The following is a 26,548-nucleotide window of genomic DNA, read 5'->3' on the forward strand; positions in this document are numbered from 1 at the left end:
AAAGCTCCATAGCTGTGGGGGCCGTTCCCCCTGCTCGGCACCCGCGGGCTCCCCCATGCTCCCGGGTGACCAAGCCACGGCCCCAGGAGCTCATGGGAAGTCTGCCTGAGAGGGGTCACACGTGCACCTTCTCCCCCTCTTGTCGGGACAGCAGCCAGAGGCCTGACCCCGCACCCCTGCCTCAGCGGGACAGACTGGCCAGGCCCCCGGCACAGACACTCAGCCGTGGAAGGGGGTCTCTGCTGGGCCTCTGCCTACCATCTGACTGGAGAGTGGGTCTGGTGCCACTACATCACACGTAGGACCTGTCCGCACACGCTATTTCTTTCCTTTGCAAGCCCCACCATAAGGACCGAGGGGGCCAACGGCCCACGAGGAACCTCCTCCCGTCACCTTCCACCCCAGCCTTGAATCTGTAGCAGAGGCAGGGCCCCGGGAGCAGTGGGTGACAGGAATATGTACCTGGGTCTGTGCTTGCGAGAGGTGTAGGCGCAGAAGTGCTTGGCCACGTGTCTACAAGTGACAACAGAGGGAAAGCCACAGTTAGGGGTCACCAATACTGACCCTTTTGCATCTCTGTGGGGGCATCAGGACGACTGCCCATGTGCATCCCGCTGCTTCCCGCCTAAATGCGCACAAGCCTCTTTTGCTGCTAGGCCTGTGGGGTCCAAGGCCCCGTTAGAAATCCCCCAGACATGCATGGCGGTGCAGCAAGAGAAGACACAAATGACGGAGGTCGCTGGCCAGTCACCTGGCCACAGTGCCGGATGGGACTGGGCAGCTGGGAGGAACAGAAGGAAAACGGTAGCCGAGGAGCACGCCATTACCCGACCCACATCCAAGGTTGATGACCCTGGTGTTACACCCCCCCCCCCCCCCCCCCCCCGCCGAGCGGACCCCTCGCACGTGCCCTCGCTGTGGACACTGCCCGCTGGCTGCCCCGATCCTCTGTGTCTTTCCCATCAGCTGCCTCACGGGGCCCGAGGGCTGACCTTCCTGTTTTTCAGAGCCAGGGCCATGCCCGAAACAGGCCACCCTGGCCTTGGCTGACACCCAGCAGGGGTTGACCCTAGTCCTAAGGACTGGGTTGCGGTACCTGCCAATGGTCTCGCCTTGAGGCGTGATGACGGTGTCCCCCTGTTGCAGTTTCCAGAGCTACCCCATGCAGCGTGCCACCGTGCCCAAAAGCCCTCCCTGCCTGGCTCGCCAGCGTTTATTCACTGGCCTCCAGCTGTCTCACCCCTCGCCCCGCCCCCGGCCACCACCCCCTGTGTAGTTCACAAGGAGCTCTGTGCCCATGGGTCCCTTCCTCGGAGTCACATTCTGGCAGAGCCCCAGGCACAGTGCTCCTCAGAGAAAACAGCTTCCTACCCACCTGCACTCCCCACAAAGTGCTCTGCCTAAGAGCTTCGCCGTAGGAGGACCTGAGGTGGGACGTCAGCCCGTGTTGTGGAGGGCGAAGGAAAAGGCCCCCCCCCCCACACCCTCCCGCTCTGGCCTCAGGAACCTTGACCGTGAGCAGGAATCTGGTGGCCCAGTCCCCTCCAACAGCCTGCAGGCAATTCCTAGAGAACTCCTGGGTCCTGTTCGCACCAAGCTGCTTTCCCAACCAACGCAGGTGACACAACCCCTTGGGTACCCGCTGACCTGCAATGAAGTTCAGCGCCAAGGCCAACGTTACGAGGCTCGGGCAGGGGCGCCGCCGTGGCAATCTCGTCAGCTCTGAGCAACATCACCCCACGAAAGGGAGACCCACCAGGGGTGAGGCCCACCTGAGCAGATGACGCCGGCGTCCTCCCCGTGGTTGCAGTTGTGCGAGTTCCAGCCTCGGTGCGGGCAGCTCCACAGGTAGGACTCGTGCCCTGAGCAGCCCACGTCGTCCAGGACAATGGGCCCCGAGCCCTGGCCGAAACGGGCACTTCCCGGAGCCGACGTGGCCCAGCCACAGCCCAGCTGCCTGCACACCACGTTGGCGTCGTTGGTGTCCCAACTGTCGTCACACACGGTCCCCCAGGAGCCTTGGTGGAGAACCTCCACACGGCCCTGACACCGGTCACCTCCGTTCACCAGCCTCAGGTCCAAGGTGCCTTCGGTCCCGAATCCTAGAGGAAGGCACAGGAACATGTTCTCTGGGACCTTCTTGAGCCACCAGGCCGGAGGCAGGTCCCAGGTCCCTGGGATGCCCTGATGGCCCGACCACCCGGGGAAGCAGTCAGCTTTGGACACGTGTACCGGTTCACCTTCATCACGGGAAAGGAGCAGGGATGTCCTATGGGGCCAGGGCAAGGCCGCTGCCATGTCCGGGAGCCTCCGGGAGGGCAACCAGGGAGGTGAGTAGGACCGCATCCATGCCCCACATGAGGCCCCCACCCTGAGCAAAGCTCCATAGCTGTGGGGGCCGTTCCCCCTGCTCGGCACCCGCGGGCTCCCCCATGCTCCCGGGTGACTAAGCCACGGCCCCAGGAGCTCATGGGAAGTCTGCCTGAGAGGGGTCACACGTGCACCTTCTCCCCCTCTTGTCGGGACAGCAGCCAGAGGCCTGACCCCGCACCCCTGCCTCAGCGGGACAGACTGGCCAGGCCCCCGGCACAGACACTCAGCCGTGGAAGGGGGTCTCTGCTGGGCCTCTGCCTACCATCTGACTGGAGAGTGGGTCTGGTGCCACTACATCACACGTAGGACCTGTCCGCACACGCTATTTCTTTCCTTTGCAAGCCCCACCATAAGGACCGAGGGGGCCAACGGCCCACGAGGAACCTCCTCCCGTCACCTTCCACCCCAGCCTTGAATCTGTAGCAGAGGCAGGGCCCCGGGAGCAGTGGGTGACAGGAATATGTACCTGGGTCTGTGCTTGCGAGAGGTGTAGGCGCAGAAGTGCTTGGCCACGTGTCTACAAGTGACAACAGAGGGAAAGCCACAGTTAGGGGTCACCAATACTGACCCTTTTGCATCTCTGTGGGGGCATCAGGACGACTGCCCATGTGCATCCCGCTGCTTCCCGCCTAAATGCGCACAAGCCTCTTTTGCTGCTAGGCCTGTGGGGTCCAAGGCCCCGTTAGAAATCCCCCAGACATGCATGGCGGTGCAGCAAGAGAAGACACAAATGACGGAGGTCGCTGGCCAGTCACCTGGCCACAGTGCCGGATGGGACTGGGCAGCTGGGAGGAACAGAAGGAAAACGGTAGCCGAGGAGCACGCCATTACCCGACCCACATCCAAGGTTGATGACCCTGGTGTTACACCCCCCCCCCCCCCCCCCCCGCCGAGCGGACCCCTCGCACGTGCCCTCGCTGTGGACACTGCCCGCTGGCTGCCCCGATCCTCTGTGTCTTTCCCATCAGCTGCCTCACGGGGCCCGAGGGCTGACCTTCCTGTTTTTCAGAGCCAGGGCCATGCCCGAAACAGGCCACCCTGGCCTTGGCTGACACCCAGCAGGGGTTGACCCTAGTCCTAAGGACTGGGTTGCGGTACCTGCCAATGGTCTCGCCTTGAGGCGTGATGACGGTGTCCCCCTGTTGCAGTTTCCAGAGCTACCCCATGCAGCGTGCCACCGTGCCCAAAAGCCCTCCCTGCCTGGCTCGCCAGCGTTTATTCACTGGCCTCCAGCCGTCTCACCCCTCGCCCCGCCCCCGGCCACCACCCCCTGTGTAGTTCACAAGGAGCTCTGTGCCCATGGGTCCCTTCCTCGGAGTCACATTCTGGCAGAGCCCCAGGCACAGTGCTCCTCAGAGAAAACAGCTTCCTACCCACCCGCACTCCCCACAAAGTGCTCTGCCTAAGAGCTTCGCCGTAGGAGGACCTGAGGTGGGACGTCAGCCCGTGTTGTGGAGGGCGAAGGAAAAGGCCCCCCCCCCCACACCCTCCCGCTCTGGCCTCAGGAACCTTGACCGTGAGCAGGAATCTGGTGGCCCAGTCCCCTCCAACAGCCTGCAGGCAATTCCTAGAGAACTCCTGGGTCCTGTTCGCACCAAGCTGCTTTCCCAACCAACGCAGGTGACACAACCCCTTGGGTACCCGCTGACCTGCAATGAAGTTCAGCGCCAAGGCCAACGTTACGAGGCTCGGGCAGGGGCGCCGCCGTGGCAATCTCGTCAGCTCTGAGCAACATCACCCCACGAAAGGGAGACCCACCAGGGGTGAGGCCCACCTGAGCAGATGACGCCGGCGTCCTCCCCGTGGTTGCAGTTGTGCGAGTTCCAGCCTCGGTGCGGGCAGCTCCACAGGTAGGACTCGTGCCCTGAGCAGCCCACGTCGTCCAGGACAATGGGCCCCGAGCCCTGGCCGAAACGGGCACTTCCCGGAGCCGACGTGGCCCAGCCACAGCCCAGCTGCCTGCACACCACGTTGGCGTCGTTGGTGTCCCAACTGTCGTCACACACGGTCCCCCAGGAGCCTTGGTGGAGAACCTCCACACGGCCCTGACACCGGTCACCTCCGTTCACCAGCCTCAGGTCCAAGGTGCCTTCGGTCCCGAATCCTAGAGGAAGGCACAGGAACATGTTCTCTGGGACCTTCTTGAGCCACCAGGCCGGAGGCAGGTCCCAGGTCCCTGGGACGCCCTGATGGCCCGACCACCCGGGGAAGCAGTCAGCTTTGGACACGTGTACCGGTTCACCTTCATCACGGGAAAGGAGCAGGGATGTCCTATGGGGCCAGGGCAAGGCCGCTGCCATGTCCGGGAGCCTCCGGGAGGGCAACCAGGGAGGTGAGTAGGACCGCATCCATGCCCCACATGAGGCCCCCACCCTGAGCAAAGCTCCATAGCTGTGGGGGCCGTTCCCCCTGCTCGGCACCCGCGGGCTCCCCCATGCTCCCGGGTGACCAAGCCACGGCCCCAGGAGCTCATGGGAAGTCTGCCTGAGAGGGGTCACACGTGCACCTTCTCCCCCTCTTGTCGGGACAGCAGCCAGAGGCCTGACCCCGCACCCCTGCCTCAGCGGGACAGACTGGCCAGGCCCCCGGCACAGACACTCAGCCGTGGAAGGGGGTCTCTGCTGGGCCTCTGCCTACCATCTGACTGGAGAGTGGGTCTGGTGCCACTACATCACACGTAGGACCTGTCCGCACACGCTATTTCTTTCCTTTGCAAGCCCCACCATAAGGACCGAGGGGGCCAACGGCCCACGAGGAACCTCCTCCCGTCACCTTCCACCCCAGCCTTGAATCTGTAGCAGAGGCAGGGCCCCGGGAGCAGTGGGTGAAAGGAATATGTACCTGGGTCTGTGCTTGCGAGAGGTGTAGGCGCAGAAGTGCTTGGCCACGTGTCTACAAGTGACAACAGAGGGAAAGCCACAGTTAGGGGTCACCAATACTGACCCTTTTGCATCTCTGTGGGGGCATCAGGACGACTGCCCATGTGCATCCCGCTGCTTCCCGCCTAAATGCGCACAAGCCTCTTTTGCTGCTAGGCCTGTGGGGTCCAAGGCCCCGTTAGAAATCCCCCAGACATGCATGGCGGTGCAGCAAGAGAAGACACAAATGACGGAGGTCGCTGGCCAGTCACCTGGCCACAGTGCCGGATGGGACTGGGCAGCTGGGAGGAACAGAAGGAAAACGGTAGCCGAGGAGCACGCCATTACCCGACCCACATCCAAGGTTGATGACCCTGGTGTTACCCCCCCCCCCCCCCCCCCCGCCGAGCGGACCCCTCGCACGTGCCCTCGCTGTGGACACTGCCCGCTGGCTGCCCCGATCCTCTGTGTCTTTCCCATCAGCTGCCTCACGGGGCCCGAGGGCTGACCTTCCTGTTTTTCAGAGCCAGGGCCATGCCCGAAACAGGCCACCCTGGCCTTGGCTGACACCCAGCAGGGGTTGACCCTAGTCCTAAGGACTGGGTTGCGGTACCTGCCAATGGTCTCGCCTTGAGGCGTGATGACGGTGTCCCCCTGTTGCAGTTTCCAGAGCTACCCCATGCAGCGTGCCACCGTGCCCAAAAGCCCTCCCTGCCTGGCTCGCCAGCGTTTATTCACTGGCCTCCAGCTGTCTCACCCCTCGCCCCGCCCCCGGCCACCACCCCCTGTGTAGTTCACAAGGAGCTCTGTGCCCATGGGTCCCTTCCTCGGAGTCACATTCTGGCAGAGCCCCAGGCACAGTGCTCCTCAGAGAAAACAGCTTCCTACCCACCCGCACTCCCCACAAAGTGCTCTGCCTAAGAGCTTCGCCGTAGGAGGACCTGAGGTGGGACGTCAGCCCGTGTTGTGGAGGGCGAAGGAAAAGGCCCCCCCCCCCCCCACACCCTCCCGCTCTGGCCTCAGGAACCTTGACCGTGAGCAGGAATCTGGTGGCCCAGTCCCCTCCAACAGCCTGCAGGCAATTCCTAGAGAACTCCTGGGTCCTGTTCGCACCAAGCTGCTTTCCCAACCAACGCAGGTGACACAACCCCTTGGGTACCCGCTGACCTGCAATGAAGTTCAGCGCCAAGGCCAACGTTACGAGGCTCGGGCAGGGGCGCCGCCGTGGCAATCTCGTCAGCTCTGAGCAACATCACCCCACGAAAGGGAGACCCACCAGGGGTGAGGCCCACCTGAGCAGATGACGCCGGCGTCCTCCCCGTGGTTGCAGTTGTGCGAGTTCCAGCCTCGGTGCGGGCAGCTCCACAGGTAGGACTCGTGCCCTGAGCAGCCCACGTCGTCCAGGACAATGGGCCCCGAGCCCTGGCCGAAACGGGCACTTCCCGGAGCCGACGTGGCCCAGCCACAGCCCAGCTGCCTGCACAACACGTTGGCGTCGTTGGTGTCCCAACTGTCGTCACACACGGTCCCCCAGGAGCCTTGGTGGAGAACCTCCACACGGCCCTGACACCGGTCACCTCCGTTCACCAGCCTCAGGTCCAAGGTGCCTTCGGTCCCGAATCCTAGAGGAAGGCACAGGAACATGTTCTCTGGGACCTTCTTGAGCCACCAGGCCGGAGGCAGGTCCCAGGTCCCTGGGACGCCCTGATGGCCCGACCACCCGGGGAAGCAGTCAGCTTTGGACACGTGTACCGGTTCACCTTCATCACGGGAAAGGAGCAGGGATGTCCTATGGGGCCAGGGCAAGGCCGCTGCCATGTCCGGGAGCCTCCGGGAGGGCAACCAGGGAGGTGAGTAGGACCGCATCCATGCCCCACATGAGGCCCCCACCCTGAGCAAAGCTCCATAGCTGTGGGGGCCGTTCCCCCTGCTCGGCACCCGCGGGCTCCCCCATGCTCCCGGGTGACCAAGCCACGGCCCCAGGAGCTCATGGGAAGTCTGCCTGAGAGGGGTCACACGTGCACCTTCTCCCCCTCTTGTCGGGACAGCAGCCAGAGGCCTGACCCCGCACCCCTGCCTCAGCGGGACAGACTGGCCAGGCCCCCGGCACAGACACTCAGCCGTGGAAGGGGGTCTCTGCTGGGCCTCTGCCTACCATCTGACTGGAGAGTGGGTCTGGTGCCACTACATCACACGTAGGACCTGTCCGCACACGCTATTTCTTTCCTTTGCAAGCCCCACCATAAGGACCGAGGGGGCCAACGGCCCACGAGGAACCTCCTCCCGTCACCTTCCACCCCAGCCTTGAATCTGTAGCAGAGGCAGGGCCCCGGGAGCAGTGGGTGACAGGAATATGTACCTGGGTCTGTGCTTGCGAGAGGTGTAGGCGCAGAAGTGCTTGGCCACGTGTCTACAAGTGACAACAGAGGGAAAGCCACAGTTAGGGGTCACCAATACTGACCCTTTTGCATCTCTGTGGGGGCATCAGGACGACTGCCCATGTGCATCCCGCTGCTTCCCGCCTAAATGCGCACAAGCCTCTTTTGCTGCTAGGCCTATGGGGTCCAAGGCCCCGTTAGAAATCCCCCAGACATGCATGGCGGTGCAGCAAGAGAAGACACAAATGACGGAGGTCGCTGGCCAGTCACCTGGCCACAGTGCCGGATGGGACTGGGCAGCTGGGAGGAACAGAAGGAAAACGGTAGCCGAGGAGCACGCCATTACCCGACCCACATCCAAGGTTGATGACCCTGGTGTTACACCCCCCCCCCCCCCCCCCGCCGAGCGGACCCCTCGCACGTGCCCTCGCTGTGGACACTGCCCGCTGGCTGCCCCGATCCTCTGTGTCTTTCCCATCAGCTGCCTCACGGGGCCCGAGGGCTGACCTTCCTGTTTTTCAGAGCCAGGGCCATGCCCGAAACAGGCCACCCTGGCCTTGGCTGACACCCAGCAGGGGTTGACCCTAGTCCTAAGGACTGGGTTGCGGTACCTGCCAGTGGTCTCGCCTTGAGGCGTGATGACGGTGTCCCCCTGTTGCAGTTTCCAGAGCTACCCCATGCAGCGTGCCACCGTGCCCAAAAGCCCTCCCTGCCTGGCTCGCCAGCGTTTATTCACTGGCCTCCAGCTGTCTCACCCCTCGCCCCGCCCCCGGCCACCACCCCCTGTGTAGTTCACAAGGAGCTCTGTGCCCATGGGTCCCTTCCTCGGAGTCACATTCTGGCAGAGCCCCAGGCACAGTGCTCCTCAGAGAAAACAGCTTCCTACCCACCCGCACTCCCCACAAAGTGCTCTGCCTAAGAGCTTCGCCGTAGGAGGACCTGAGGTGGGACGTCAGCCCGTGTTGTGGAGGGCGAAGGAAAAGGCCCCCCCCCCCCCACACCCTCCCGCTCTGGCCTCAGGAACCTTGACCGTGAGCAGGAATCTGGTGGCCCAGTCCCCTCCAACAGCCTGCAGGCAATTCCTAGAGAACTCCTGGGTCCTGTTCGCACCAAGCTGCTTTCCCAACCAACGCAGGTGACACAACCCCTTGGGTACCCGCTGACCTGCAATGAAGTTCAGCGCCAAGGCCAACGTTACGAGGCTCGGGCAGGGGCGCCGCCGTGGCAATCTCGTCAGCTCTGAGCAACATCACCCCACGAAAGGGAGACCCACCAGGGGTGAGGCCCACCTGAGCAGATGACGCCGGCGTCCTCCCCGTGGTTGCAGTTGTGCGAGTTCCAGCCTCGGTGCGGGCAGCTCCACAGGTAGGACTCGTGCCCTGAGCAGCCCACGTCGTCCAGGACAATGGGCCCCGAGCCCTGGCCGAAACGGGCACTTCCCGGAGCCGACGTGGCCCAGCCACAGCCCAGCTGCCTGCACACCACGTTGGCGTCGTTGGTGTCCCAACTGTCGTCACACACGGTCCCCCAGGAGCCTTGGTGGAGAACCTCCACACGGCCCTGACACCGGTCACCTCCGTTCACCAGCCTCAGGTCCAAGGTGCCTTCGGTCCCGAATCCTAGAGGAAGGCACAGGAACATGTTCTCTGGGACCTTCTTGAGCCACCAGGCCGGAGGCAGGTCCCAGGTCCCTGGGACGCCCTGATGGCCCGACCACCCGGGGAAGGAGTCAGCTTTGGACACGTGTACCGGTTCACCTTCATCACGGGAAAGGAGCAGGGATGTCCTATGGGGCCAGGGCAAGGCCGCTGCCATGTCCGGGAGCCTCCGGGAGGGCAACCAGGGAGGTGAGTAGGACCGCATCCATGCCCCACATGAGGCCCCCACCCTGAGCAAAGCTCCATAGCTGTGGGGGCCGTTCCCCCTGCTCGGCACCCGCGGGCTCCCCCATGCTCCCGGGTGACCAAGCCACGGCCCCAGGAGCTCATGGGAAGTCTGCCTGAGAGGGGTCACACGTGCACCTTCTCCCCCTCTTGTCGGGACAGCAGCCAGAGGCCTGACCCCGCACCCCTGCCTCAGCGGGACAGACTGGCCAGGCCCCCGGCACAGACACTCAGCCGTGGAAGGGGGTCTCTGCTGGGCCTCTGCCTACCATCTGACTGGAGAGTGGGTCTGGTGCCACTACATCACACGTAGGACCTGTCCGCACACGCTATTTCTTTCCTTTGCAAGCCCCACCATAAGGACCGAGGGGGCCAACGGCCCACGAGGAACCTCCTCCCGTCACCTTCCACCCCAGCCTTGAATCTGTAGCAGAGGCAGGGCCCCGGGAGCAGTGGGTGACAGGAATATGTACCTGGGTCTGTGCTTGCGAGAGGTGTAGGCGCAGAAGTGCTTGGCCACGTGTCTACAAGTGACAACAGAGGGAAAGCCACAGTTAGGGGTCACCAATACTGACCCTTTTGCATCTCTGTGGGGGCATCAGGACGACTGCCCATGTGCATCCCGCTGCTTCCCGCCTAAATGCGCACAAGCCTCTTTTGCTGCTAGGCCTGTGGGGTCCAAGGCCCCGTTAGAAATCCCCCAGACATGCATGGCGGTGCAGCAAGAGAAGACACAAATGACGGAGGTCGCTGGCCAGTCACCTGGCCACAGTGCCGGATGGGACTGGGCAGCTGGGAGGAACAGAAGGAAAACGGTAGCCGAGGAGCACGCCATTACCCGACCCACATCCAAGGTTGATGACCCTGGTGTTACACCCCCCCCCCCCCCCCCTGCCGAGCGGACCCCTCGCACGTGCCCTCGCTGTGGACACTGCCCGCTGGCTGCCCCGATCCTCTGTGTCTTTCCCATCAGCTGCCTCACGGGGCCCGAGGGCTGACCTTCCTGTTTTTCAGAGCCAGGGCCATGCCCGAAACAGGCCACCCTGGCCTTGGCTGACACCCAGCAGGGGTTGACCCTAGTCCTAAGGACTGGGTTGCGGTACCTGCCAATGGTCTCGCCTTGAGGCGTGATGACGGTGTCCCCCTGTTGCAGTTTCCAGAGCTACCCCATGCAGCGTGCCACCGTGCCCAAAAGCCCTCCCTGCCTGGCTCGCCAGCGTTTATTCACTGGCCTCCAGCTGTCTCACCCCTCGCCCCGCCCCCGGCCACCACCCCCTGTGTAGTTCACAAGGAGCTCTGTGCCCATGGGTCCCTTCCTCGGAGTCACATTCTGGCAGAGCCCCAGGCACAGTGCTCCTCAGAGAAAACAGCTTCCTACCCACCCGCACTCCCCACAAAGTGCTCTGCCTAAGAGCTTCGCCGTAGGAGGACCTGAGGTGGGACGTCAGCCCGTGTTGTGGAGGGCGAAGGAAAAGGCCCCCCCCCCCCCCACACCCTCCCGCTCTGGCCTCAGGAACCTTGACCGTGAGCAGGAATCTGGTGGCCCAGTCCCCTCCAACAGCCTGCAGGCAATTCCTAGAGAACTCCTGGGTCCTGTTCGCACCAAGCTGCTTTCCCAACCAACGCAGGTGACACAACCCCTTGGGTACCCGCTGACCTGCAATGAAGTTCAGCGCCAAGGCCAACGTTACGAGGCTCGGGCAGGGGCGCCGCCGTGGCAATCTCGTCAGCTCTGAGCAACATCACCCCACGAAAGGGAGACCCACCAGGGGTGAGGCCCACCTGAGCAGATGACGCCGGCGTCCTCCCCGTGGTTGCAGTTGTGCGAGTTCCAGCCTCGGTGCGGGCAGCTCCACAGGTAGGACTCGTGCCCTGAGCAGCCCACGTCGTCCAGGACAATGGGCCCCGAGCCCTGGCCGAAACGGGCACTTCCCGGAGCCGACGTGGCCCAGCCACAGCCCAGCTGCCTGCACACCACGTTGGCGTCGTTGGTGTCCCAACTGTCGTCACACACGGTCCCCCAGGAGCCTTGGTGGAGAACCTCCACACGGCCCTGACACCGGTCACCTCCGTTCACCAGCCTCAGGTCCAAGGTGCCTTCGGTCCCGAATCCTAGAGGAAGGCACAGGAACATGTTCTCTGGGACCTTCTTGAGCCACCAGGCCGGAGGCAGGTCCCAGGTCCCTGGGACGCCCTGATGGCCCGACCACCCGGGGAAGCAGTCAGCTTTGGACACGTGTACCGGTTCACCTTCATCACGGGAAAGGAGCAGGGATGTCCTATGGGGCCAGGGCAAGGCCGCTGCCATGTCCGGGAGCCTCCGGGAGGGCAACCAGGGAGGTGAGTAGGACCGCATCCATGCCCCACATGAGGCCCCCACCCTGAGCAAAGCTCCATAGCTGTGGGGGCCGTTCCCCCTGCTCGGCACCCGCGGGCTCCCCCATGCTCCCGGGTGACCAAGCCACGGCCCCAGGAGCTCATGGGAAGTCTGCCTGAGAGGGGTCACACGTGCACCTTCTCCCCCTCTTGTCGGGACAGCAGCCAGAGGCCTGACCCCGCACCCCTGCCTCAGCGGGACAGACTGGCCAGGCCCCCGGCACAGACACTCAGCCGTGGAAGGGGGTCTCTGCTGGGCCTCTGCCTACCATCTGACTGGAGAGTGGGTCTGGTGCCACTACATCACACGTAGGACCTGTCCGCACACGCTATTTCTTTCCTTTGCAAGCCCCACCATAAGGACCGAGGGGGCCAACGGCCCACGAGGAACCTCCTCCCGTCACCTTCCACCCCAGCCTTGAATCTGTAGCAGAGGCAGGGCCCCGGGAGCAGTGGGTGACAGGAATATGTACCTGGGTCTGTGCTTGCGAGAGGTGTAGGCGCAGAAGTGCTTGGCCACGTGTCTACAAGTGACAACAGAGGGAAAGCCACAGTTAGGGGTCACCAATACTGACCCTTTTGCATCTCTGTGGGGGCATCAGGACGACTGCCCATGTGCATCCCGCTGCTTCCCGCCTAAATGCGCACAAGCCTCTTTTGCTGCTAGGCCTGTGGGGTCCAAGGCCCCGTTAGAAATCCCCCAGACATGCATGGCGGTGCAGCAAGAGAAGACACAAATGACGGAGGTCGCTGGCCAGTCACCTGGCCACAGTGCCGGATGGGACTGGGCAGCTGGGAGGAACAGAAGGAAAACGGTAGCCGAGGAGCACGCCATTACCCGACCCACATCCAAGGTTGATGACCCTGGTGTTACACCCCCCCCCCCCCCCCCCCGCCGAGCGGACCCCTCGCACGTGCCCTCGCTGTGGACACTGCCCGCTGGCTGCCCCGATCCTCTGTGTCTTTCCCATCAGCTGCCTCACGGGGCCCGAGGGCTGACCTTCCTGTTTTTCAGAGCCAGGGCCATGCCCGAAACAGGCCACCCTGGCCTTGGCTGACACCCAGCAGGGGTTGACCCTAGTCCTAAGGACTGGGTTGCGGTACCTGCCAATGGTCTCGCCTTGAGGCGTGATGACGGTGTCCCCCTGTTGCAGTTTCCAGAGCTACCCCATGCAGCGTGCCACCGTGCCCAAAAGCCCTCCCTGCCTGGCTCGCCAGCGTTTATTCACTGGCCTCCAGCCGTCTCACCCCTCGCCCCGCCCCCGGCCACCACCCCCTGTGTAGTTCACAAGGAGCTCTGTGCCCATGGGTCCCTTCCTCGGAGTCACATTCTGGCAGAGCCCCAGGCACAGTGCTCCTCAGAGAAAACAGCTTCCTACCCACCCGCACTCCCCACAAAGTGCTCTGCCTAAGAGCTTCGCCGTAGGAGGACCTGAGGTGGGACGTCAGCCCGTGTTGTGGAGGGCGAAGGAAAAGGCCCCCCCCCCCCCACACCCTCCCGCTCTGGCCTCAGGAACCTTGACCGTGAGCAGGAATCTGGTGGCCCAGTCCCCTCCAACAGCCTGCAGGCAATTCCTAGAGAACTCCTGGGTCCTGTTCGCACCAAGCTGCTTTCCCAACCAACGCAGGTGACACAACCCCTTGGGTACCCGCTGACCTGCAATGAAGTTCAGCGCCAAGGCCAACGTTACGAGGCTCGGGCAGGGGCGCCGCCGTGGCAATCTCGTCAGCTCTGAGCAACATCACCCCACGAAAGGGAGACCCACCAGGGGTGAGGCCCACCTGAGCAGATGACGCCGGCGTCCTCCCCGTGGTTGCAGTTGTGCGAGTTCCAGCCTCGGTGCGGGCAGCTCCACAGGTAGGACTCGTGCCCTGAGCAGCCCACGTCGTCCAGGACAATGGGCCCCGAGCCCTGGCCGAAACGGGCACTTCCCGGAGCCGACGTGGCCCAGCCACAGCCCAGCTGCCTGCACACCACGTTGGCGTCGTTGGTGTCCCAACTGTCGTCACACACGGTCCCCCAGGAGCCTTGGTGGAGAACCTCCACACGGCCCTGACACCGGTCACCTCCGTTCACCAGCCTCAGGTCCAAGGTGCCTTCGGTCCCGAATCCTAGAGGAAGGCACAGGAACATGTTCTCTGGGACCTTCTTGAGCCACCAGGCCGGAGGCAGGTCCCAGGTCCCTGGGATGCCCTGATGGCCCGACCACCCGGGGAAGCAGTCAGCTTTGGACACGTGTACCGGTTCACCTTCATCACGGGAAAGGAGCAGGGATGTCCTATGGGGCCAGGGCAAGGCCGCTGCCATGTCCGGGAGCCTCCGGGAGGGCAACCAGGGAGGTGAGTAGGACCGCATCCATGCCCCACATGAGGCCCCCACCCTGAGCAAAGCTCCATAGCTGTGGGGGCCGTTCCCCCTGCTCGGCACCCGCGGGCTCCCCCATGCTCCCGGGTGACTAAGCCACGGCCCCAGGAGCTCATGGGAAGTCTGCCTGAGAGGGGTCACACGTGCACCTTCTCCCCCTCTTGTCGGGACAGCAGCCAGAGGCCTGACCCCGCACCCCTGCCTCAGCGGGACAGACTGGCCAGGCCCCCGGCACAGACACTCAGCCGTGGAAGGGGGTCTCTGCTGGGCCTCTGCCTACCATCTGACTGGAGAGTGGGTCTGGTGCCACTACATCACACGTAGGACCTGTCCGCACACGCTATTTCTTTCCTTTGCAAGCCCCACCATAAGGACCGAGGGGGCCAACGGCCCACGAGGAACCTCCTCCCGTCACCTTCCACCCCAGCCTTGAATCTGTAGCAGAGGCAGGGCCCCGGGAGCAGTGGGTGACAGGAATATGTACCTGGGTCTGTGCTTGCGAGAGGTGTAGGCGCAGAAGTGCTTGGCCACGTGTCTACAAGTGACAACAGAGGGAAAGCCACAGTTAGGGGTCACCAATACTGACCCTTTTGCATCTCTGTGGGGGCATCAGGACGACTGCCCATGTGCATCCCGCTGCTTCCCGCCTAAATGCGCACAAGCCTCTTTTGCTGCTAGGCCTGTGGGGTCCAAGGCCCCGTTAGAAATCCCCCAGACATGCATGGCGGTGCAGCAAGAGAAGACACAAATGACGGAGGTCGCTGGCCAGTCACCTGGCCACAGTGCCGGATGGGACTGGGCAGCTGGGAGGAACAGAAGGAAAACGGTAGCCGAGGAGCACGCCATTACCCGACCCACATCCAAGGTTGATGACCCTGGTGTTACACCCCCCCCCCCCCCCCCCGCCGAGCGGACCCCTCGCACGTGCCCTCGCTGTGGACACTGCCCGCTGGCTGCCCCGATCCTCTGTGTCTTTCCCATCAGCTGCCTCACGGGGCCCGAGGGCTGACCTTCCTGTTTTTCAGAGCCAGGGCCATGCCCGAAACAGGCCACCCTGGCCTTGGCTGACACCCAGCAGGGGTTGACCCTAGTCCTAAGGACTGGGTTGCGGTACCTGCCAATGGTCTCGCCTTGAGGCGTGATGACGGTGTCCCCCTGTTGCAGTTTCCAGAGCTACCCCATGCAGCGTGCCACCGTGCCCAAAAGCCCTCCCTGCCTGGCTCGCCAGCGTTTATTCACTGGCCTCCAGCTGTCTCACCCCTCGCCCCGCCCCCGGCCACCACCCCCTGTGTAGTTCACAAGGAGCTCTGTGCCCATGGGTCCCTTCCTCGGAGTCACATTCTGGCAGAGCCCCAGGCACAGTGCTCCTCAGAGAAAACAGCTTCCTACCCACCCGCACTCCCCACAAAGTGCTCTGCCTAAGAGCTTCGCCGTAGGAGGACCTGAGGTGGGACGTCAGCCCGTGTTGTGGAGGGCGAAGGAAAAGGCCCCCCCCCCCCACACCCTCCCGCTCTGGCCTCAGGAACCTTGACCGTGAGCAGGAATCTGGTGGCCCAGTCCCCTCCAACAGCCTGCAGGCAATTCCTAGAGAACTCCTGGGTCCTGTTCGCACCAAGCTGCTTTCCCAACCAACGCAGGTGACACAACCCCTTGGGTACCCGCTGACCTGCAATGAAGTTCAGCGCCAAGGCCAACGTTACGAGGCTCGGGCAGGGGCGCCGCCGTGGCAATCTCGTCAGCTCTGAGCAACATCACCCCACGAAAGGGAGACCCACCAGGGGTGAGGCCCACCTGAGCAGATGACGCCGGCGTCCTCCCCGTGGTTGCAGTTGTGCGAGTTCCAGCCTCGGTGCGGGCAGCTCCACAGGTAGGACTCGTGCCCTGAGCAGCCCACGTCGTCCAGGACAATGGGCCCCGAGCCCTGGCCGAAACGGGCACTTCCCGGAGCCGACGTGGCCCAGCCACAGCCCAGCTGCCTGCACACCACGTTGGCGTCGTTGGTGTCCCAACTGTCGTCACACACGGTCCCCCAGGAGCCTTGGTGGAGAACCTCCACACGGCCCTGACACCGGTCACCTCCGTTCACCAGCCTCAGGTCCAAGGTGCCTTCGGTCCCGAATCCTAGAGGAAGGCACAGGAACATGTTCTCTGGGACCTTCTTGAGCCACCAGGCCCCAGGCAGGTCCCAGGTCCCTGGGACGCCCTGATGGCCCGACCACCCGGGGAAGCAGTCAGCTTTGGACACGTGTACCGGTTCACCTTCATCACGGGAAAGGAGCAGGGATGTCCTATGGGGCCAGGGCAAGGCCGCTGCCATGTCCGGGAGCCTCCGGGAGGGCAACCAGGGAGGTGAGTAGGACCGCATCCATGCCCCACATGAGGCCCCCACCCTGAGCAAAGCTCCATAGCTGTGGGGGCCGTTCCCCCTGCTCGGCACCCGCGGGCTCCCCCATGCTCCCGGGTGACCAAGCCACGGCCCCAGGAGCTCATGGGAAGTCTGCCTGAGAGGGGTCACACGTGCACCTTCTCCCCCTCTTGTCGGGACAGCAGCCAGAGGCCTGACCCCGCACCCCTGCCTCAGCGGGACAGACTGGCCAGGCCCCCGGCACAGACACTCAGCCGTGGAAGGGGGTCTCTGCTGGGCCTCTGCCTACCATCTGACTGGAGAGTGGGTCTGGTGCCACTACATCACACGTAGGACCTGTCCGCACACGCTATTTCTTTCCTTTGCAAGCCCCACCATAAGGACCGAGGGGGCCAACGGCCCACGAGGAACCTCCTCCCGTCACCTTCCACCCCAGCCTTGAATCTGTAGCAGAGGCAGGGCCCCGGGAGCAGTGGGTGACAGGAATATGTACCTGGGTCTGTGCTTGCGAGAGGTGTAGGCGCAGAAGTGCTTGGCCACGTGTCTACAAGTGACAACAGAGGGAAAGCCACAGTTAGGGGTCACCAATACTGACCCTTTTGCATCTCTGTGGGGGCATCAGGACGACTGCCCATGTGCATCCCGCTGCTTCCCGCCTAAATGCGCACAAGCCTCTTTTGCTGCTAGGCCTGTGGGGTCCAAGGCCCCGTTAGAAATCCCCCAGACATGCATGGCGGTGCAGCAAGAGAAGACACAAATGACGGAGGTCGCTGGCCAGTCACCTGGCCACAGTGCCGGATGGGACTGGGCAGCTGGGAGGAACAGAAGGAAAACGGTAGCCGAGGAGCACGCCATTACCCGACCCACATCCAAGGTTGATGACCCTGGTGTTACACCCCCCCCCCCCCCCCGCCGAGCGGACCCCTCGCACGTGCCCTCGCTGTGGACACTGCCCGCTGGCTGCCCCGATCCTCTGTGTCTTTCCCATCAGCTGCCTCACGGGGCCCGAGGGCTGACCTTCCTGTTTTTCAGAGCCAGGGCCATGCCCGAAACAGGCCACCCTGGCCTTGGCTGACACCCAGCAGGGGTTGACCCTAGTCCTAAGGACTGGGTTGCGGTACCTGCCAATGGTCTCGCCTTGAGGCGTGATGACGGTGTCCCCCTGTTGCAGTTTCCAGAGCTACCCCATGCAGCGTGCCACCGTGCCCAAAAGCCCTCCCTGCCTGGCTCGCCAGCGTTTATTCACTGGCCTCCAGCCGTCTCACCCCTCGCCCCGCCCCCGGCCACCACCCCCTGTGTAGTTCACAAGGAGCTCTGTGCCCATGGGTCCCTTCCTCGGAGTCACATTCTGGCAGAGCCCCAGGCACAGTGCTCCTCAGAGAAAACAGCTTCCTACCCACCCGCACTCCCCACAAAGTGCTCTGCCTAAGAGCTTCGCCGTAGGAGGACCTGAGGTGGGACGTCAGCCCGTGTTGTGGAGGGCGAAGGAAAAGGCCCCCCCCCCCCACACCCTCCCGCTCTGGCCTCAGGAACCTTGACCGTGAGCAGGAATCTGGTGGCCCAGTCCCCTCCAACAGCCTGCAGGCAATTCCTAGAGAACTCCTGGGTCCTGTTCGCACCAAGCTGCTTTCCCAACCAACGCAGGTGACACAACCCCTTGGGTACCCGCTGACCTGCAATGAAGTTCAGCGCCAAGGCCAACGTTACGAGGCTCGGGCAGGGGCGCCGCCGTGGCAATCTCGTCAGCTCTGAGCAACATCACCCCACGAAAGGGAGACCCACCAGGGGTGAGGCACACCTGAGCAGATGACGCCGGCGTCCTCCCCGTGGTTGCAGTTGTGCGAGTTCCAGCCTCGGTGCGGGCAGCTCCACAGGTAGGACTCGTGCCCTGAGCAGCCCACGTCGTCCAGGACAATGGGCCCCGAGCCCTGGCCGAAACGGGCACTTCCCGGAGCCGACGTGGCCCAGCCACAGCCCAGCTGCCTGCACACCACGTTGGCGTCGTTGGTGTCCCAACTGTCGTCACACACGGTCCCCCAGGAGCCTTGGTGGAGAACCTCCACACGGCCCTGACACCGGTCACCTCCGTTCACCAGCCTCAGGTCCAAGGTGCCTTCGGTCCCGAATCCTAGAGGAAGGCACAGGAACATGTTCTCTGGGACCTTCTTGAGCCACCAGGCCCCAGGCAGGTCCCAGGTCCCTGGGACGCCCTGATGGCCCGACCACCCGGGGAAGCAGTCAGCTTTGGACACGTGTACCGGTTCACCTTCATCACGGGAAAGGAGCAGGGATGTCCTATGGGGCCAGGGCAAGGCCGCTGCCATGTCCGGGAGCCTCCGGGAGGGCAACCAGGGAGGTGAGTAGGACCGCATCCATGCCCCACATGAGGCCCCCACCCTGAGCAAAGCTCCATAGCTGTGGGGGCCGTTCCCCCTGCTCGGCACCCGCGGGCTCCCCCATGCTCCCGGGTGACTAAGCCACGGCCCCAGGAGCTCATGGGAAGTCTGCCTGAGAGGGGTCACACGTGCACCTTCTCCCCCTCTTGTCGGGACAGCAGCCAGAGGCCTGACCCCGCACCCCTGCCTCAGCGGGACAGACTGGCCAGGCCCCCGGCACAGACACTCAGCCGTGGAAGGGGGTCTCTGCTGGGCCTCTGCCTACCATCTGACTGGAGAGTGGGTCTGGTGCCACTACATCACACGTAGGACCTGTCCGCACACGCTATTTCTTTCCTTTGCAAGCCCCACCATAAGGACCGAGGGGGCCAACGGCCCACGAGGAACCTCCTCCCGTCACCTTCCACCCCAGCCTTGAATCTGTAGCAGAGGCAGGGCCCCGGGAGCAGTGGGTGACAGGAATATGTACCTGGGTCTGTGCTTGCGAGAGGTGTAGGCGCAGAAGTGCTTGGCCACGTGTCTACAAGTGACAACAGAGGGAAAGCCACAGTTAGGGGTCACCAATACTGACCCTTTTGCATCTCTGTGGGGGCATCAGGACGACTGCCCATGTGCATCCCGCTGCTTCCCGCCTAAATGCGCACAAGCCTCTTTTGCTGCTAGGCCTGTGGGGTCCAAGGCCCCGTTAGAAATCCCCCAGACATGCATGGCGGTGCAGCAAGAGAAGACACAAATGACGGAGGTCGCTGGCCAGTCACCTGGCCACAGTGCCGGATGGGACTGGGCAGCTGGGAGGAACAGAAGGAAAACGGTAGCCGAGGAGCACGCCATTACCCGACCCACATCCAAGGTTGATGACCCTGGTGTTACACCCCCCCCCCCCCCCCCGCCGAGCGGACCCCTCGCACGTGCCCTCGCTGTGGACACTGCCCGCTGGCTGCCCCGATCCTCTGTGTCTTTCCCATCAGCTGCCTCACGGGGCCCGAGGGCTGACCTTCCTGTTTTTCAGAGCCAGGGCCATGCCCGAAACAGGCCACCCTGGCCTTGGCTGACACCCAGCAGGGGTTGACCCTAGTCCTAAGGACTGGGTTGCGGTACCTGCCAATGGTCTCGCCTTGAGGCGTGATGACGGTGTCCCCCTGTTGCAGTTTCCAGAGCTACCCCATGCAGCGTGCCACCGTGCCCAAAAGCCCTCCCTGCCTGGCTCGCCAGCGTTTATTCACTGGCCTCCAGCTGTCTCACCCCTCGCCCCGCCCCCGGCCACCACCCCCTGTGTAGTTCACAAGGAGCTCTGTGCCCATGGGTCCCTTCCTCGGAGTCACATTCTGGCAGAGCCCCAGGCACAGTGCTCCTCAGAGAAAACAGCTTCCTACCCACCCGCACTCCCCACAAAGTGCTCTGCCTAAGAGCTTCGCCGTAGGAGGACCTGAGGTGGGACGTCAGCCCGTGTTGTGGAGGGCGAAGGAAAAGGCCCCCCCCCCCCACACCCTCCCGCTCTGGCCTCAGGAACCTTGACCGTGAGCAGGAATCTGGTGGCCCAGTCCCCTCCAACAGCCTGCAGGCAATTCCTAGAGAACTCCTGGGTCCTGTTCGCACCAAGCTGCTTTCCCAACCAACGCAGGTGACACAACCCCTTGGGTACCCGCTGACCTGCAATGAAGTTCAGCGCCAAGGCCAACGTTACGAGGCTCGGGCAGGGGCGCCGCCGTGGCAATCTCGTCAGCTCTGAGCAACATCACCCCACGAAAGGGAGACCCACCAGGGGTGAGGCCCACCTGAGCAGATGACGCCGGCGTCCTCCCCGTGGTTGCAGTTGTGCGAGTTCCAGCCTCGGTGCGGGCAGCTCCACAGGTAGGACTCGTGCCCTGAGCAGCCCACGTCGTCCAGGACAATGGGCCCCGAGCCCTGGCCGAAACGGGCACTTCCCGGAGCCGACGTGGCCCAGCCACAGCCCAGCTGCCTGCACACCACGTTGGCGTCGTTGGTGTCCCAACTGTCGTCACACACGGTCCCCCAGGAGCCTTGGTGGAGAACCTCCACACGGCCCTGACACCGGTCACCTCCGTTCACCAGCCTCAGGTCCAAGGTGCCTTCGGTCCCGAATCCTAGAGGAAGGCACAGGAACATGTTCTCTGGGACCTTCTTGAGCCACCAGGCCCCAGGCAGGTCCCAGGTCCCTGGGACGCCCTGATGGCCCGACCACCCGGGGAAGCAGTCAGCTTTGGACACGTGTACCGGTTCACCTTCATCACGGGAAAGGAGCAGGGATGTCCTATGGGGCCAGGGCAAGGCCGCTGCCATGTCCGGGAGCCTCCGGGAGGGCAACCAGGGAGGTGAGTAGGACCGCATCCATGCCCCACATGAGGCCCCCACCCTGAGCAAAGCTCCATAGCTGTGGGGGCCGTTCCCCCTGCTCGGCACCCGCGGGCTCCCCCATGCTCCCGGGTGACCAAGCCACGGCCCCAGGAGCTCATGGGAAGTCTGCCTGAGAGGGGTCACACGTGCACCTTCTCCCCCTCTTGTCGGGACAGCAGCCAGAGGCCTGACCCCGCACCCCTGCCTCAGCGGGACAGACTGGCCAGGCCCCCGGCACAGACACTCAGCCGTGGAAGGGGGTCTCTGCTGGGCCTCTGCCTACCATCTGACTGGAGAGTGGGTCTGGTGCCACTACATCACACGTAGGACCTGTCCGCACACGCTATTTCTTTCCTTTGCAAGCCCCACCATAAGGACCGAGGGGGCCAACGGCCCACGAGGAACCTCCTCCCGTCACCTTCCACCCCAGCCTTGAATCTGTAGCAGAGGCAGGGCCCCGGGAGCAGTGGGTGACAGGAATATGTACCTGGGTCTGTGCTTGCGAGAGGTGTAGGCGCAGAAGTGCTTGGCCACGTGTCTACAAGTGACAACAGAGGGAAAGCCACAGTTAGGGGTCACCAATACTGACCCTTTTGCATCTCTGTGGGGGCATCAGGACGACTGCCCATGTGCATCCCGCTGCTTCCCGCCTAAATGCGCACAAGCCTCTTTTGCTGCTAGGCCTGTGGGGTCCAAGGCCCCGTTAGAAATCCCCCAGACATGCATGGCGGTGCAGCAAGAGAAGACACAAATGACGGAGGTCGCTGGCCAGTCACCTGGCCACAGTGCCGGATGGGACTGGGCAGCTGGGAGGAACAGAAGGAAAACGGTAGCCGAGGAGCACGCCATTACCCGACCCACATCCAAGGTTGATGACCCTGGTGTTACACCCCCCCCCCCCCCCCCCGCCGAGCGGACCCCTCGCACGTGCCCTCGCTGTGGACACTGCCCGCTGGCTGCCCCGATCCTCTGTGTCTTTCCCATCAGCTGCCTCACGGGGCCCGAGGGCTGACCTTCCTGTTTTTCAGAGCCAGGGCCATGCCCGAAACAGGCCACCCTGGCCTTGGCTGACACCCAGCAGGGGTTGACCCTAGTCCTAAGGACTGGGTTGCGGTACCTGCCAATGGTCTCGCCTTGAGGCGTGATGACGGTGTCCCCCTGTTGCAGTTTCCAGAGCTACCCCATGCAGCGTGCCACCGTGCCCAAAAGCCCTCCCTGCCTGGCTCGCCAGCGTTTATTCACTGGCCTCCAGCTGTCTCACCCCTCGCCCCGCCCCCGGCCACCACCCCCTGTGTAGTTCACAAGGAGCTCTGTGCCCATGGGTCCCTTCCTCGGAGTCACATTCTGGCAGAGCCCCAGGCACAGTGCTCCTCAGAGAAAACAGCTTCCTACCCACCCGCACTCCCCACAAAGTGCTCTGCCTAAGAGCTTCGCCGTAGGAGGACCTGAGGTGGGACGTCAGCCCGTGTTGTGGAGGGCGAAGGAAAAGGCCCCCCCCCCCCCACACCCTCCCGCTCTGGCCTCAGGAACCTTGACCGTGAGCAGGAATCTGGTGGCCCAGTCCCCTCCAACAGCCTGCAGGCAATTCCTAGAGAACTCCTGGGTCCTGTTCGCACCAAGCTGCTTTCCCAACCAACGCAGGTGACACAACCCCTTGGGTACCCGCTGACCTGCAATGAAGTTCAGCGCCAAGGCCAACGTTACGAGGCTCGGGCAGGGGCGCCGCCGTGGCAATCTCGTCAGCTCTGAGCAACATCACCCCACGAAAGGGAGACCCACCAGGGGTGAGGCCCACCTGAGCAGATGACGCCGGCGTCCTCCCCGTGGTTGCAGTTGTGCGAGTTCCAGCCTCGGTGCGGGCAGCTCCACAGGTAGGACTCGTGCCCTGAGCAGCCCACGTCGTCCAGGACAATGGGCCCCGAGCCCTGGCCGAAACGGGCACTTCCCGGAGCCGACGTGGCCCAGCCACAGCCCAGCTGCCTGCACACCACGTTGGCGTCGTTGGTGTCCCAACTGTCGTCACACACGGTCCCCCAGGAGCCTTGGTGGAGAACCTCCACACGGCCCTGACACCGGTCACCTCCGTTCACCAGCCTCAGGTCCAAGGTGCCTTCGGTCCCGAATCCTAGAGGAAGGCACAGGAACATGTTCTCTGGGACCTTCTTGAGCCACCAGGCCCCAGGCAGGTCCCAGGTCCCTGGGACGCCCTGATGGCCCGACCACCCGGGGAAGCAGTCAGCTTTGGACACGTGTACCGGTTCACCTTCATCACGGGAAAGGAGCAGGGATGTCCTATGGGGCCAGGGCAAGGCCGCTGCCATGTCCGGGAGCCTCCGGGAGGGCAACCAGGGAGGTGAGTAGGACCGCATCCATGCCCCACATGAGGCCCCCACCCTGAGCAAAGCTCCATAGCTGTGGGGGCCGTTCCCCCTGCTCGGCACCCGCGGGCTCCCCCATGCTCCCGGGTGACCAAGCCACGGCCCCAGGAGCTCATGGGAAGTCTGCCTGAGAGGGGTCACACGTGCACCTTCTCCCCCTCTTGTCGGGACAGCAGCCAGAGGCCTGACCCCGCACCCCTGCCTCAGCGGGACAGACTGGCCAGGCCCCCGGCACAGACACTCAGCCGTGGAAGGGGGTCTCTGCTGGGCCTCTGCCTACCATCTGACTGGAGAGTGGGTCTGGTGCCACTACATCACACGTAGGACCTGTCCGCACACGCTATTTCTTTCCTTTGCAAGCCCCACCATAAGGACCGAGGGGGCCAACGGCCCACGAGGAACCTCCTCCCGTCACCTTCCACCCCAGCCTTGAATCTGTAGCAGAGGCAGGGCCCCGGGAGCAGTGGGTGACAGGAATATGTACCTGGGTCTGTGCTTGCGAGAGGTGTAGGCGCAGAAGTGCTTGGCCACGTGTCTACAAGTGACAACAGAGGGAAAGCCACAGTTAGGGGTCACCAATACTGACCCTTTTGCATCTCTGTGGGGGCATCAGGACGACTGCCCATGTGCATCCCGCTGCTTCCCGCCTAAATGCGCACAAGCCTCTTTTGCTGCTAGGCCTGTGGGGTCCAAGGCCCCGTTAGAAATCCCCCAGACATGCATGGCGGTGCAGCAAGAGAAGACACAAATGACGGAGGTCGCTGGCCAGTCACCTGGCCACAGTGCCGGATGGGACTGGGCAGCTGGGAGGAACAGAAGGAAAACGGTAGCCGAGGAGCACGCCATTACCCGACCCACATCCAAGGTTGATGACCCTGGTGTTACACCCCCCCCCCCCCCCCCCGCCGAGCGGACCCCTCGCACGTGCCCTCGCTGTGGACACTGCCCGCTGGCTGCCCCGATCCTCTGTGTCTTTCCCATCAGCTGCCTCACGGGGCCCGAGGGCTGACCTTCCTGTTTTTCAGAGCCAGGGCCATGCCCGAAACAGGCCACCCTGGCCTTGGCTGACACCCAGCAGGGGTTGACCCTAGTCCTAAGGACTGGGTTGCGGTACCTGCCAATGGTCTCGCCTTGAGGCGTGATGACGGTGTCCCCCTGTTGCAGTTTCCAGAGCTACCCCATGCAGCGTGCCACCGTGCCCAAAAGCCCTCCCTGCCTGGCTCGCCAGCGTTTATTCACTGGCCTCCAGCTGTCTCACCCCTCGCCCCGCCCCCGGCCACCACCCCCTGTGTAGTTCACAAGGAGCTCTGTGCCCATGGGTCCCTTCCTCGGAGTCACATTCTGGCAGAGCCCCAGGCACAGTGCTCCTCAGAGAAAACAGCTTCCTACCCACCCGCACTCCCCACAAAGTGCTCTGCCTAAGAGCTTCGCCGTAGGAGGACCTGAGGTGGGACGTCAGCCCGTGTTGTGGAGGGCGAAGGAAAAGGCCCCCCCCCCCCCACACCCTCCCGCTCTGGCCTCAGGAACCTTGACCGTGAGCAGGAATCTGGTGGCCCAGTCCCCTCCAACAGCCTGCAGGCAATTCCTAGAGAACTCCTGGGTCCTGTTCGCACCAAGCTGCTTTCCCAACCAACGCAGGTGACACAACCCCTTGGGTACCCGCTGACCTGCAATGAAGTTCAGCGCCAAGGCCAACGTTACGAGGCTCGGGCAGGGGCGCCGCCGTGGCAATCTCGTCAGCTCTGAGCAACATCACCCCACGAAAGGGAGACCCACCAGGGGTGAGGCCCACCTGAGCAGATGACGCCGGCGTCCTCCCCGTGGTTGCAGTTGTGCGAGTTCCAGCCTCGGTGCGGGCAGCTCCACAGGTAGGACTCGTGCCCTGAGCAGCCCACGTCGTCCAGGACAATGGGCCCCGAGCCCTGGCCGAAACGGGCACTTCCCGGAGCCGACGTGGCCCAGCCACAGCCCAGCTGCCTGCACACCACGTTGGCGTCGTTGGTGTCCCAACTGTCGTCACACACGGTCCCCCAGGAGCCTTGGTGGAGAACCTCCACACGGCCCTGACACCGGTCACCTCCGTTCACCAGCCTCAGGTCCAAGGTGCCTTCGGTCCCGAATCCTAGAGGAAGGCACAGGAACATGTTCTCTGGGACCTTCTTGAGCCACCAGGCCCCAGGCAGGTCCCAGGTCCCTGGGACGCCCTGATGGCCCGACCACCCGGGGAAGCAGTCAGCTTTGGACACGTGTACCGGTTCACCTTCATCACGGGAAAGGAGCAGGGATGTCCTATGGGGCCAGGGCAAGGCCGCTGCCATGTCCGGGAGCCTCCGGGAGGGCAACCAGGGAGGTGAGTAGGACCGCATCCATGCCCCACATGAGGCCCCCACCCTGAGCAAAGCTCCATAGCTGTGGGGGCCGTTCCCCCTGCTCGGCACCCGCGGGCTCCCCCATGCTCCCGGGTGACCAAGCCACGGCCCCAGGAGCTCATGGGAAGTCTGCCTGAGAGGGGTCACACGTGCACCTTCTCCCCCTCTTGTCGGGACAGCAGCCAGAGGCCTGACCCCGCACCCCTGCCTCAGCGGGACAGACTGGCCAGGCCCCCGGCACAGACACTCAGCCGTGGAAGGGGGTCTCTGCTGGGCCTCTGCCTACCATCTGACTGGAGAGTGGGTCTGGTGCCACTACATCACACGTAGGACCTGTCCGCACACGCTATTTCTTTCCTTTGCAAGCCCCACCATAAGGACCGAGGGGGCCAACGGCCCACGAGGAACCTCCTCCCGTCACCTTCCACCCCAGCCTTGAATCTGTAGCAGAG

General features: G+C 63.7%; 1 protein-coding gene across 1 annotated transcript in view; it reads right to left on the reverse strand.

The window, feature by feature from the left end:
- DMBT1L1 (scavenger receptor cysteine-rich domain-containing protein DMBT1) overlaps nucleotides 1–26,548 on the reverse strand; it is a 56,327-nt gene that overhangs the window by 14,430 nt on the left and 15,349 nt on the right. Inside the window, exons 14-42 of the mRNA XM_053922669.1 lie at nucleotides 25,504–26,016; nucleotides 23,954–24,003; nucleotides 23,145–23,474; nucleotides 22,947–22,955; nucleotides 20,719–21,084; nucleotides 20,093–20,108; nucleotides 19,464–19,514; nucleotides 18,366–18,893; nucleotides 17,092–17,142; nucleotides 16,009–16,521; nucleotides 14,460–14,509; nucleotides 13,600–13,980; nucleotides 12,973–12,988; nucleotides 12,342–12,392; nucleotides 11,224–11,771; nucleotides 10,596–10,611; nucleotides 9,966–10,016; nucleotides 8,848–9,395; nucleotides 8,221–8,236; nucleotides 7,591–7,641; nucleotides 6,473–7,020; nucleotides 5,845–5,860; nucleotides 5,215–5,265; nucleotides 4,097–4,644; nucleotides 3,472–3,487; nucleotides 2,840–2,890; nucleotides 1,722–2,269; nucleotides 1,097–1,112; nucleotides 463–513 (exon numbers count right to left, since the gene is read on the reverse strand). Coding sequence (XP_053778644.1) covers nucleotides 463–513; nucleotides 1,097–1,112; nucleotides 1,722–2,269; nucleotides 2,840–2,890; nucleotides 3,472–3,487; nucleotides 4,097–4,644; nucleotides 5,215–5,265; nucleotides 5,845–5,860; nucleotides 6,473–7,020; nucleotides 7,591–7,641; nucleotides 8,221–8,236; nucleotides 8,848–9,395; nucleotides 9,966–10,016; nucleotides 10,596–10,611; nucleotides 11,224–11,771; nucleotides 12,342–12,392; nucleotides 12,973–12,988; nucleotides 13,600–13,980; nucleotides 14,460–14,509; nucleotides 16,009–16,521; nucleotides 17,092–17,142; nucleotides 18,366–18,893; nucleotides 19,464–19,514; nucleotides 20,093–20,108; nucleotides 20,719–21,084; nucleotides 22,947–22,955; nucleotides 23,145–23,474; nucleotides 23,954–24,003; nucleotides 25,504–26,016 — 6,000 coding nt within the window. The remainder of the gene's footprint in view (nucleotides 1–462; nucleotides 514–1,096; nucleotides 1,113–1,721; nucleotides 2,270–2,839; nucleotides 2,891–3,471; nucleotides 3,488–4,096; nucleotides 4,645–5,214; nucleotides 5,266–5,844; nucleotides 5,861–6,472; nucleotides 7,021–7,590; nucleotides 7,642–8,220; nucleotides 8,237–8,847; nucleotides 9,396–9,965; nucleotides 10,017–10,595; nucleotides 10,612–11,223; nucleotides 11,772–12,341; nucleotides 12,393–12,972; nucleotides 12,989–13,599; nucleotides 13,981–14,459; nucleotides 14,510–16,008; nucleotides 16,522–17,091; nucleotides 17,143–18,365; nucleotides 18,894–19,463; nucleotides 19,515–20,092; nucleotides 20,109–20,718; nucleotides 21,085–22,946; nucleotides 22,956–23,144; nucleotides 23,475–23,953; nucleotides 24,004–25,503; nucleotides 26,017–26,548) is intronic.

The sequence above is a fragment of the Desmodus rotundus genome, chromosome 4 (assembly GCF_022682495.2).
Source record: "Desmodus rotundus isolate HL8 chromosome 4, HLdesRot8A.1, whole genome shotgun sequence".
Taxonomy (NCBI): domain Eukaryota; kingdom Metazoa; phylum Chordata; class Mammalia; order Chiroptera; family Phyllostomidae; genus Desmodus; species Desmodus rotundus.